Raw genomic sequence first — 13,412 nt, forward strand, 5'->3', positions numbered from 1 at the left:
TTACAGTAAATGACTTTTATTTTTAAAAAAATGAAATAACCGTGAACATATTAACAGGCCTGCAGGTGGCACTACAGTACAGCTGGATATAAGGTAGATATATTTCCCCATGTACCCAGACAATGAAATCCATTGCATCAATGCTGACATTAGCAAATTCTGAATACAGTTCTATCAAGCAGAAACGTTTTACTTAAAATAGTTCTGGACAAAATTGATTCTGAAAGTTAACATTTCCTTCACTTTTGGAAAGGATAGATGTTTTCAGCAAGCACTGGTTTGGGGTGAACTATTGCCTGCAGTTACCAGTGCAGGGAGAGATGTACAACATCTCTACGTGAGAACAGAGTTCATAGTTCCTTTCACTTCTCTTTCTGAGGAAGCAGCGGAGACATGGGGATAGAGAAAGTGGGTGAGGAATATGGGCAAGGGAGGTGGGGTGTCAATTTCTATTCACTCTCCTTTGGCTGTTTTTGTGCTATTTTGGACTGCTTTCTAAAAATCACTTCTTTATTTTATTGAAAGGAAGACTAAATGTAATGCGCCTTTCCTTGAAAATCCAAGAACAGTTGTGGTACTTCAAAAATACTAAAAATATCTACTTTCATGAAATATTAACTGTTTCACTACAAACCTAGTTTTTCACTAAATACACAATTCTCCTATTTCTGGAGTCTTCTGGGGGAAAAAAAAAAAAGTGGGTTCTCCCTTTATTTCTGCAACTCTACAGTGTATAGAGAAATGGCTACAAGAAGGGGAGTGCAGAGAATAGCTTTATCTTTTTCCTTGGCCTGTATTTCACATGGGAAGTTTACTTAAATTTCTGCAGTTGGGCTACTGTTGGTCACACTCCTTTAGCAGCTATCAACTAAATCTGCAGTAGGACAACCCACCTCCAGCAAATTCCTTCTAACTTTGTGGAGACTAACTAGGCATGAGGAAAAACATCCACACTCTTTACACCATTTCTATTTATAATATGCAGGAACACCAAGTGGTTTCCGTGTTCTTCCAATCTGCAAAAGGCCACAAGAAAGGGACATGGCACCTTTCATTAGAATCTGGAATTCTGCATGTAACAGTGCAACGCAACCTTCCATTAGACCTTCAGCATTGAGGCAGCGTAGAAAACAGTGGCTGAAGAGTGTGTGTAATACTGACCACACCAGCTCTTAGTGAGAAGCCTCTGCTCCTGCAGAGGCAGTCGTGCAGTCCCTGTATATAGTGTGAGCAAAAGGCTTACTTCACAGGGCATTTGGAATTAGCAGTTCCTATGATCTAGCTAGTTTGGATTCATGAGCCTTCAGTGTGCCAACAGCATCTTTCACTGCGTGGTAGATAATGTTCTTCACCTGTAAAAGGAAAAAAAAAAATCAACTTCTCCAGACTAACAAGGAGTCTAACGTACCTATGCAATCAATGCTGGCAGCTGAATTTGTGATAGTTAGTAAGTATACACAAAGTATATAATATTACTGCTTTAGTATATCAGCACACATTTCAACTGTCACAGCTAGACTACACAAATATTTCTGAGACCTACATGCAGCAATTTGGTCCCACAGCAACTGACTTACTCATGTTGTTTTAAGATAAAGTCTCTACTTTATGAGAGCTATGAGAAAGTACACTTTTAAGTCATTCAAAGGCTTTACTTTGAAGAAGTCCTTTTGATCCAAGTCACTTATAGATACATATGAATCAAGCCCAAAAGGAACTTGTGCATCTTACAGAAAGGCAAGCAAGATTAGAGGTGAAAAATCCACTAGTAACCACAGTATTCTGTTCTATGTTGAGCTATCTAACAGTCAAAGCTATATCTTGTTTCAGATTTATTTGAATTCAGTTTCAAGTAGTTTAACTGTGCCAGTTCAATTAACTGTGAAGCACCAATATTTTTCCCCAATATATGCATGATCTCAGTCTTTTGTATCATTTGTGTGACAGTTAAAGGACTTGAGTTATTCTACCCCATATACATATGTCTATCACAAAAACATACATACATATAAAAATATTATAATACATTAATACTATATTACAGGAAAACGAGGAAAAATAAGAAAGTAAACATTGCAAAGATCGCTTATGAGGCACAAATCATAGAATCACAGAATCCTTTAGGTTGGGAAAGACCTCCAAGATCATCAAGTCCAACCATTAACCTAGCACTGCCAAGTCTACCACTAAATCACATCCCTGAGAACCACATCTGCACATCTTTTAAATGCCTTCAGGGGTAATGACTCAACCACTTCGCTGGGCAGCCTGGTCCAATGCCTCACAACCCTCCCAGAGTAGAAGTGTTTCCTAATATCCAACCTAAATGTAACCACTATTCATTTTCACCGGGCTACTTTGTCAGTAAGTAACCAGCTTTTATATTATAATTTTTACCAGGCTAATGAGCATTCTTCATTTTTTGCAACCTATTCATTTATAGGCACACTACCTCATCTTTATAACTACAGCTGAAGAGCTGCAGTGTTTGAAGATGAATCCTGACAACGTGTGTTTAGAGTACTGTTTTACTTTAAAATCCTGTGCAGTGAGAGTTGAGAGTTCTGCTTTACTTTAAAATCTCATGTAAAAACATATAGAAGCTCACAGCAAATTTCACCAAATTCGTTGAGAGAATCAACATGGGAAGTCCTGATGTTCTTGGGTGACATACTGGAGCATGGTTACATATTGAGTAGTCATCTTTTCAAGAAGAGCCATTTAGCAGATTTCTGCTCCACCTTCATTTTACATGCATGAGATTGCTAATACAAAAACAATGCTGACAACAAAATTTGTAAACTACACAAATATTAACTCTTTAGAGGCACGTATCAGCGAAATCAAGAAAGGCCTCCTTACAATCTTCCTTATGTATGACTTACTGCCTTAAACACAATGTTCTATTTCTTTTTAGTGAACATAATATTCTGTGTTTAGTTACTGGTTTAAGCCGTTGCATTTTTTCAAAGCCAAAACAAACTTCATTTTCCTTTTCAGGATTAGTTTAAATAAGCAAGCCTTTCAGTCCACAGCAACTCTCTTTCAGATAATACAGAAACAAATACAGGTGTTGTTAGTGAAATAAACATCTCTTCAAAACAAAACATTGCTTTTTGCCTTTTTTGTAAGGATTTTTTCCTGCTATACATCACTGCTATTCAGGATTCAGCCATTTATAAACTAATTAAAACTGAAACATGCACTAGTCCAAGCGTGGGATAGTTCTTTGGAAAGTTAGAAGTTTATTACTAATTTTTGTTTATATGATACTGTAGACATAGATACACAATTATTATTTGAAATACTTATCAAATGAGAACCTCCGAAGTTGTGTAAAGTTGTTTTGTTGTTGTTGTTTGTTTTAAATCTTTAGTTGCATGTTTCTAATACTGAACAAATGTGGCCAAACACAGGATGTATTTAGTGACTACCATCATAAAACAGTTACCTGCAGTTTATCCTCATGGTTTGTATGTGTATTAGACAGATGCCTGAACTCCTGGGTCAGACGGAAGCAGTGCTTCACATGTTCTGGAGATACAAAATCTTCTGCCACTTTAATGCAGCTGTACAAATTATGGACCTAGAACAAACCATACAGAATTAATACAAAAAATAAAAACAGGATGTTTGGTTCTTCTGCATTTGCTTACCAGAAACAGGCATTGAAGCCTATTCCGGTTTCAAATAAAATTGTGTCTCTAATGTTAAAACGAAATACATGACATCTCAGATGTTCCCTTGTCCTCCCTCACATGCTACTCTTGCAAAACATAACTTCCCATCTCTTCTCCACACTTTATCAGAATTCTCTTCCCTAGTCTGAAATTTTATCATGCAGAAATGCTTTCCAACTATTTGTTCTAAATATTTTCTTAATTCTATCACACTACTGTACATATCAATCAGGTATTTGTATCATTTTTACTAACATAATGATGAAGATTAAATTCAAATAAATCCTGTAAGAACTGCATGCACAGAAGAAGGAACTTAAATCAGCAACAATAACTAACAGTTATTTGGAAGTCACAGTTCTACTGTGCTTCTAATTCAATTCCATTTGTCAATATGGCATAGAGTTGGCCTACTTACCTGATGGGGAGCACCAGCAGGAATGAACACAGCATCTCCTAGGAACTGCACTATTGCCCAACCTTGTACACCATACTCATCATAGAGTCGCTTTCGTAAGGTCTGGTCCAAGTACCAGCTTTGGTCATGAATAGGGTCATGATCTGGGGGATTTTCTTGGCCTTGCTCTTCTCCAACCTAGGGCCAAGATGCAAGATTAATAATTTTTAAAAAAAAAAGCCATGACACAGTACCTCAATACTGCTGTCTCACAAAAAGCTCTGTACCAAAACACATACCAAACATATCCTAAACTATTTCAAAGTGGGATGCTACTTCATCAAGTTCATCTAGGTCTTAACTACCATGATATACATTAGTAATAAGCATGAAGATCCTAGACCAGGCTAAAAACCTGTGGAAAAAAATAATGTTCTCAAAGACAGTTTAAAAATATGTATGCACTTGATGTCAATAGCAATTTGTATCATTCAGCTGCTATAATTAAGCTTGTCGAGATACCATGTAGGCTCAAGACTTTGTCAAAAACATACCTTTCGGAGAAGTTCCCTTATCTTTTCAGCATCCTTGGCAGCATAGATATGCCACAATGCTCCAGGTTTTTCTCTTCCTTCATGGATTCGCTGCTTTGTTACATCATCAGCATCTCCCTCATCAATTGTTTTCAAAACTTCTGAAAGGGGAATCCACATGAAACCAATATGATTGTGAAGCTTACAGGAAGTAGACTTTTAAGACACTAAGTCCAGCCACACTGAACTGCTGCATTAGAGCACCCTTTCCAAGTGCCTCAAGCTTCACCTTAAAATTCAGGAAGTGTGACAATTGACAGCTAATCAGAAAACTCAGTCATGAATTCAAACTGAACTAGCTATAATTATTCAAATATAAGGAGATGAAAAAGTAACCTTTCTCCTACTTTCTTGAGGCACATGTGTCTAATTTCTATGAAAGCTCTGCTTCTTTGAAAGTCGGGAACCAATGAAATATTACTGTACTTCTAAATACATGTTGCAGATGTAGCAAACTAAATATATAACAAAAATATTTAGGTTACGTCTCTCAGTTACGATCAGCTTAAGCAATAAAAAGCATAGTTTCACATGCACAACTGATTTTTAACGGACTGAAAACATCTTTCCTCAAACATTACCATCATCATGAGTTCCTTCCCCAATGGGAATGCCAACGTACACCATGACATTAACAGCATCAGACACATCCAAATGCAGGTTTGTAGTACCCACTCGTCTATCTTCTGCAGTGATTAAGCCTATAAAATAGTGTAAAATAAAATAAGATCCTATTTACGATTCTAAAAAATTAACCTTATTGAAAAATCTCTCTAATCTGCTGTCTTTATGCAGCAATGAAAGCAGAAACCAATGTCAATGAGCAGCTGTAGTAATTTTCATGTCATATATGGCATAAGTAAAAAGTTTACTGAAAATTAGTATTTTTATTTTTAAATAGAAGCAGCAAGTATAGTTCAACCCATGATGAGAAAACAAGCATTTTAAAAACAGACTGAATTTGTACTCAGCAATTTTGTCTCCCTGAGGGTCATTTATAAAATCTACAGTAGGGAACTTTGCTTTTGTAATACAGGTAGGTAGTATGCATTCTCTGGCATACTACCTACCTATGTGTTCTCTGGCACTGACTTCCTTTGCTTGGTGATACAAGAGAAACCTCAGCTGCCATAACTAGCATTAGCAACATCCTGTGCGTATCACATCGTTGGACTGTCACAAGTATACACCTCCAGCAGTTAAGTATTTTTTCTGAGCTGTAAAATCCATGTGGTCCACTGAATTCACAGTAGTTATTGTCCAAATCATTGTTAACAATTCAGATTACAATTGAGTAAAGGAAAACACCTGTAGACTCTCAAGTGCTTTTACCTTTATACTCATTCCTCTAAAGGGATGAGACTTCAAATGTTTACTGCTCAATTCTCTCACTTTCTCACATAAGACTCTCTCTTCCTCTGATCCTTCAACAGCACTCTCTCTACTTTTGGTTTTACCATCTCCTCTGGGAGTATCAAGTATCAAGGGAAAGAAATTTAACAGATTACAAAAACATCATATCAGCAAACACTAACAGAATTATGACCACGAGACTACCCATTGTGTTTCAGGATCACCATCTCAATTACCTCTTTTCTACTTAAAAAGTAAGTTTTTGGGAACAGGAGCTCAACTCACCGTGCAGTACCCATCATAATCAACCACAAACAACTAATTTAGACAGTTTTAACATAGATTTAGGAAAGCACAACTAAAAACCAAATAGGGATAAACATAATATGTAAGTTCAAAAAACAGACTGGATGTATTCATAAAAGACAGATTAATTGCTGACTTCAGGTAAGGGTTCTTACAACCTCCAGACCCAAAACTGTGCTTAGCCAAAAGTAGTAGTTTATAATGACAGAAGGGTCATTCTTTCCATAGTTATTTGCTACTGATCTAAAGTCACATAGAGTATGCTGGGAAAAGCATCATCAACGCCAATTTTTACATTAAACAGTTTAGGTATTTATATATAAAAATTGGTCAATATTTAAGGGCCCTATACACACAAAACCTGTTGAATAGAATAGGACTTCTCCATGGTCAACTTCTATAAGTGTGTCTTTTTTTCAGGTAACTGAATATCACTAAGAACTATGCTTCAAATACAATTTTCCTATCTTAATGGGAAAAAATGGGAATAGTCCTTGAAAATGCGACACACAGGAAAAAATTTACCTCATCATTAAGAACTTCCCTGCACCACACATTCAGAAAACAAAGTCATATTTACAACTGAAATACATTTAACACGCAAGTAAAGTTCACCACGGACATTCTCATTCACCATAGGCAAAACTACTGTTCTTACTCCTAGTTCCACCCTTTATTTTATATTGCAGCTATAAAGGTAAAAAGGTACAAAAACCTTTTTGAAGGCAGACCTATATACATATTTTTTTTCTGCTTTAAAGTAAATAAAGCATAATACTTTCTCTCTTTGGACTAAGATCTATGTATCTAAAGAAGATCAAGTACTAGAGGATTATATTCCATGCTAAGAAATACTATCAGCATTCCCTCCTTAAACTCTTATACAGTGGAAAAGAAAATTTAATATTCTAGATTAAATTTAACAAAATGAATCCACTCCTGCTGTTGTTAGCAACTAGCAGTATACAAAGAAAAATTAACCTTTACTTACTACTTTGCTTCTTGCTGCACTCTTAGTTTTATATTGCTTAACTAGGTGTAGGCTCTTTGGTGTAGAGCCTTCATCACTCAACTTATGGGTCAAATAATACATAAACCAAAACGTTGGACACCTTTAAATATTGAAAAAAACCCACTCAATTTACCTAAGGTCGTAATCCCCCCCCTTCACTTCTTAAATCCTTTATTTGTAGTCATACAGTTGTGGAAAAAAAAAAAAAAAAAAAGCAAAGTAACCCCACAAACACATTCTCAGAAATACAAAACATTGGCTTGCAGCTTAAGTCTAATCTACATCTGATTACTGAGTTAAAACATTTTATTCCAAAAATATGAAATGATAAATCTTTCATGTCCTCAGAGGACTTGTTACTCGAGCCATATATATATACACTTGGAATTCAAAATCTTAAAAAACACTGCATCCCTGTATCTTAAATACTGAAAGAGCACTAAAAAAAATTACTGAGTTTACGTTGCAAGGTTTTGGTAGCAACGTAATGGTTGCTTTTGGTGATGCAGGGCTGGCCTCTACGAGATGAGACCAAGGGCTGCTCTGTACTACTGGCGGTTCTAGCCAGCTCCAAGACAGGCCTCCCTCAAGCCAAAGCTAAGCCCATTTAACCACTGGCTAACCCATTTTCCTTTCAACTGTAGCACTTGGTCTCAAAAATATACTAACTTTTCATTGAATCCTGTCTCAGTATTATGCTTATTATACGTACTGAATAATAATTGTTTGCAAACTTATATCACATTGCTTGGTAACTACAACACAAAAAAAAGACACACATAAGAATCAGAGGACTAGCATAGGAATAGATCACAGGAAGAATGCAAAAAAAAACCAGAAGTGTGCTATAGGATAAGTTCTCAAAGTTTTGATTAATGCCACAGTCTTGCATATGCCCCAAAAATAACAGAAAGTCACAAAAATCAACATCTTCAGAAATACTCTCACATACCATAAGCATTGTACATTTTGGGACCCAAGTCGGGACGGACAAAGTAGCTTGGCAGCCTAGAGGCCAAATTCAATCTTCCATCCCTCTTGGTATATTCAGGAAGAGGAAGATTTTCCATCAAGTCCTCAAACCTAGAGAGCAAAGAGAAAAAAAACATGCTTTCCTATGCTCTATTGTCAATGTATCTCTAGTGCACTGCTGCTAAGGTTTACTTACCTTGTAGGCATCATATCTCTAAAGTCCTCCCCTGGAGGCCAATCCTTTAACTTTAGTACCATTGGCTGACCATCATCTGACCTGAGCCTCTCTGTAAGAAACATATTAAAATTTATTCATGTCGTATCTTTTTTTTCACCACAACACATGACCTTGTTTAAGCTACTTGTTTTTTGTAGCAAGACCTTTTACATTGCACAGCAAAATGAGTCCTGATTTTTTATTTTTTTTTTGGGGGGGGGGGGGGGGGGCACTCCCAAATATTATTATAATACAACCAAATAACAGCGTAACAATTAGACAGCGGTCGTATCATTATCTACAGCAGAAGTCTAACAAATCTTGAACAGCTACTAAATTTTAAGAAAGTTTTTATTCAGCTCTGAAAACAAGATTTTCAGAGCATTTTATCTTACTGCCTTTAACAAAGTCTAATGCTCCAAAATCAATCCTAACCTCAGTATAAAACAAGAAACCACGATACACCATGCTTAAAGGCTAAATACCAGGAAGTTACTGAGGAAGACAGACTTTAGTTTCAGCATCAAATGCTGTTTGCCTCAGATGCTAGAATGGCTATGAAAGCATTCTTAAGTGCATACATGTTGCAGCTTAGAAGACTAAGCATAAAACATACAGAGGAATCAGAGTTCACTCTTTACCAGATTCTTCACAACTCTACAAGAAATCATCAGATGGAAAACAGGACTGATTGCTACCTCCACATCTCTTTTCCCCAGGAAGTAACATTCTTTATCATTTTCTACCATAGCAAGGTAGATTGTCAGACAAACAAAAATCAGACTGTGTAAGCTAGCAGAGCTGTTGACAGCACTGGAAGAGAAAGTATGTAAAAAGAAACTAGGACTTGGAGACCTGTGAATCACTTCTGCATAATAAATTAACAGGCTACAGAAAACAGCACTAGTTTGCAATATTAAAAAAATGATCTGTTTTAAATGAAGAACTGCAGATATGTAAAACAAAATGACAGATGTAAACAAAACAAATTTTGATGAGCTAGGCATTTTAGAGAGGCAAGCGAACTGAAAAGCTCAAGGACTTAAACATAAAGATGTTTCAGAACTTCCCGTATTCGAGATTTTGAATTCATCAAGGATCTTTGTTCCAAGCAAGGATAAGAAACTTGTAGGAAGGCTACCCGGAAAGGACAGAATGAACAGCTACCTGGAGAACATAATGATCTGATAAATTATATGAAACAGAACAAAATCCAGAAATCTAATCAGCAAAGAAAGCCGAGTCTAAGAATGGTCCAAACAAAGTTAGAACTGCCAGAAGTCCACTTAGAACTCACAGATATTAGAAGTAGCAAAAGATTAAAATTAACTAAAATAAACTATCATATAGCATAATTAAGGGATCATCTCAAAACCAGCTCCAAATTAATAGGCTGTTCTGCATCTCTTCAATAGCTAAATGACAGTACGAGAAAATAATCCACATATTTGAGAAAACTATAATTCATGTAATGCAGAGAAGTCAAAATCATTATATAATTCCTAATTTTTCTGTAAGTCAGCATCTTCTAAATTGGAGATTGCATTTGGCTGAAAAAAAAAATAAATAAATAAAATGCATTTAAAATAAACTTGCTAAAATAATAAGGTTTTCCAACCTGGATCCCTAACTTGTCTTATACAAAGTGTGGCAAAGGCATTGTCTGAAAGGAATTCAACAGTTGATTTTGCTAAAAGGGACCTATCTAGAGACAAACTAGAAATAACATTACTTGAAGATAATAAGACTTTCACAAATTACCCTGGCAAAAAAAAAAAAAAAAAAAAAAAAAGTGACAAGTTTGTAAAGTTTGCCAATTACAGTTAATACAGAGAAAGACTATACCATTATATCCCTCTAGGCCATTCACTTCTGAGTAATAATGGGAATAGCATGTAATTTACTGATAACAAAATACAAGACTGTATACTTGGAACCATATTTTAAAAAGCCCAGAATTGTCAATTCTTTGACTAGACATGAATAGGGAAGGGAATATTGGTGGTCTAAAAATCTATAACCTTGTTTGCTGTTGAATAAGTATTCCATTAAACTGTCCAACAGTTCAACATATTTCCTATGTACACATAGCAGTAAAATGGAAACCACTTTATAAATAATGGTTCTACAATCAACAGCATTGCAACAAACCGTCACAACAAATGTGCAAATATAAGACCACGCTTATACAGGTGTGTACAATCTAAAACAGTGTTCCCTGCTTTTCAGAAGCTGTTTAATCTGACCAGCAGAAGATGGACCAGTTTTATCCCCAGGAATTTTAACTGGTTAGCTTCCACATGCACACTTGACAGAAGGATTTCTCAAAGCAGAACTCAAGCATTAATGATGTGTTATCACATGAAACACTCATACAGCATTGCTATTCATAATTTATATAAACTTAACATTACAAAGTATTTTATTTAGTTGGTGCGTTCCATCAAGTCTAAGTTTTAGTTTCAAAACCTTCAGTCTGTTTTAGCTTTGCAGATTCCCTTTAGTTTTAAAATAAATCTTGAAGTTGGAAGTGGAGCAAGGGTTGTCAAGTCACTTACTGTCTTCATAATGGTAAGTGATGATTACTTTCACTGAGGAAAGTTCAAAAAAATAGTTTCCCATTAAATGGATCACCTTTTAACATATCAAAATAACATGTCAGAGTTTTCTTTAGCAACCCAGACTTCATCTTCACTAAAATAATTTCTAGGGTGTGCAACATCTAAGGAGTAATGGCTTCTTTGGATGAGATTTACAACTTTTTTTTTTTTTTTTTTTAAGAAAACATGTGGAAAAGGGGCAGTTGAAGGTAGCAAGACAGACTGCTCAGTTCAACTTGTCAGCCATAGATATTACTTACTAGATATTATTTCAAAGCCATCCCAGAAGTCACGCACTTTCACGTCTGAAATTATGGCACAGTTCCTGCAGTTCACCAAATCTACATCTTGATCTCCAAATTCCAGGCTGAAAGCTTCTGGTTTCCAAAGTTCTGACTTCAACTTCTTATGGACACCAGATACCAGCACGGGCTGAGAATACAAAGATGCATGCTTACTCCACTGTAACCAAATTTCTTACACATGCAGCCAAACGTTCTTTAGAGCTGAGACTCCTGACTACTATTTTATTAAGGACACCACAAATCTGTTTTCACCCATGTCTGTTTTTTGTTCATCAAACATACAGCCAGAATCAGAGCAAGCTTCAGTTCCAGGCAATGTGCAGTTACCTTAGAAGCAATGCTCAGTTAGACTTACTAAGGGAAGTGTCTTGGGTTTACAAGCCAAGACTGTGGTAGTTGGGGGACTGCAGGGGCGGTCTCTGTGAGATGAGACCAGGGGGTGCCCTGTGCCAGACATGGACAGTTCTGACCAGGCCCAGGATAGGAACACTACACAGCCCATCAGCAATGCAGGTGGCACCTCTGTGATGTATTTAAGAAAGGGAAAAAAAAAAACACACACACAATACGCAGAGGTGAGAAAGGAGCGAGAAAAAGAAATGTGAGGGAAACAACCCTGAAGACACCAAGGTCAGTGAAGAAAGATGAGAGAGAGGTGCTCCAGGCACCGGAGCAGAAATTCCCACACAGCCCTTCAAGGGGACCATGGTGGAAGCAGGCTGCCCCCCTGCAGCCTGTAGCGTACCATAGCAGAGCAGATCTCCACAGTGCAGCTTGTGGAGGAGCCCACAGTGATACAAGTAGATCTGGCCTGAAAGAAGCTGTGGCCTATGGAGGGCCCAGGCTGGGGAAAGCTCCTGGCAGGAAATGCAACCCGATGGAGAGGAGCTCATGCAGGAACAGGCTTCCTGCAAGGAACTACGGCTATAAGGAACCACCACACTGGAGCAGTCTGTTCCTTAAGGATTGCATCCTGTGGAAAAGATCCATGCTGGAGAATTTCTTGAAGAACTGCAGCCCATGGGAAGGACTCATGTTGGAGGAGTTCATGAAGGACTGCATCCCATGGGAGGGACCCCACACTGGAGCACAGGAAAAGGGTGAGGAGAAAGGAGAATCAGAGATCAAGTGTTATGAACTGTCTGCAATCTCCATTCACTGTCACCCTGCACCACTCAGCGTGGGGGGAAGAGGTAGAAGAGGCAGGAATGAAGGAGTGAAGTTGAGCCTAGGAAGAAGGAGGGGTGGGCGCAGATAAGGTGCTTTGGTTTTGTCTTTGTTTCTCATCACCTCACTCTGTTATTAATTGGCAATAAATTATTTTTTCCCAAGTTGCATCTGTTTTGCCTGTGACTGTAATTGGTAATTGATCTCGCTTGTCTTTATCCTTGACCCACAGGCTGCTACGTCTTACTTTCTCCTCTTGTCCTGTTGTAGAAGAGAGAGAGCAGCTGGGTGGAGGTCTGGCTATCCTAGGTCAATCTACCTGTGGAATTGTCTTGAGTCCCACCACCCCTGCTGTTTAAGCACAAATGCCACTACCACTAAAAATTGCATTTGTATTAAAACAAAATGATAAGAAACTTCCATATTCTGATATGATTTTGTTTCCTTTTTTTTTTTAAACTAGTTCCCTCATTCCTTATGTACAATGATGGTTCATCATTAACTCTCTAGTACAAAATCAAGGGACAGAAAAGCACCTGTTTACTTGCAAAATGAGTTTTAAGATATTTAGACTAACCACATACACACAATCCAAACCAAAATTTGAGTGGCCTCTCCCCGTAAACTAACAATACTAGGAAAAAAGGTATATCAGACAATCCTCCGAACAGTGGCCAAAGACTTTTAAGTTTAAGACAACTTGGGTCTCAGTCTCTTTACTGCAATCACTAGAGTTGCAAGACTTAAGAGGGGAAAAAAAGAAACTGTACATGGACTATGCCACCTGAAAAACTTTAGGTTTACTGCTGC

General features: G+C 37.2%; 1 protein-coding gene across 2 annotated transcripts in view; it reads right to left on the reverse strand.

The window, feature by feature from the left end:
- The window catches only part of KDM3B (lysine demethylase 3B), a 53,300-nt gene continuing 39,888 nt past the window's right edge, over positions 1-13,412 (reverse strand). For both annotated transcript variants that reach the window (XM_027468349.3, XM_027468350.3), the window contains 8 exons: positions 11,391-11,562; positions 8,510-8,600; positions 8,294-8,424; positions 5,252-5,371; positions 4,632-4,771; positions 4,099-4,275; positions 3,452-3,586; positions 1-1,352 (listed from right to left, as the gene is read on the reverse strand). In XM_027468349.3, coding sequence (XP_027324150.1) covers positions 1,272-1,352; positions 3,452-3,586; positions 4,099-4,275; positions 4,632-4,771; positions 5,252-5,371; positions 8,294-8,424; positions 8,510-8,600; positions 11,391-11,562 — 1,047 coding nt within the window. In that variant the 3' untranslated portion in view covers positions 1-1,271. The remainder of the gene's footprint in view (positions 1,353-3,451; positions 3,587-4,098; positions 4,276-4,631; positions 4,772-5,251; positions 5,372-8,293; positions 8,425-8,509; positions 8,601-11,390; positions 11,563-13,412) is intronic.

This window comes from Anas platyrhynchos, chromosome 14, assembly GCF_047663525.1.
Source record: "Anas platyrhynchos isolate ZD024472 breed Pekin duck chromosome 14, IASCAAS_PekinDuck_T2T, whole genome shotgun sequence".
Taxonomy (NCBI): Eukaryota; Metazoa; Chordata; class Aves; order Anseriformes; family Anatidae; genus Anas; species Anas platyrhynchos.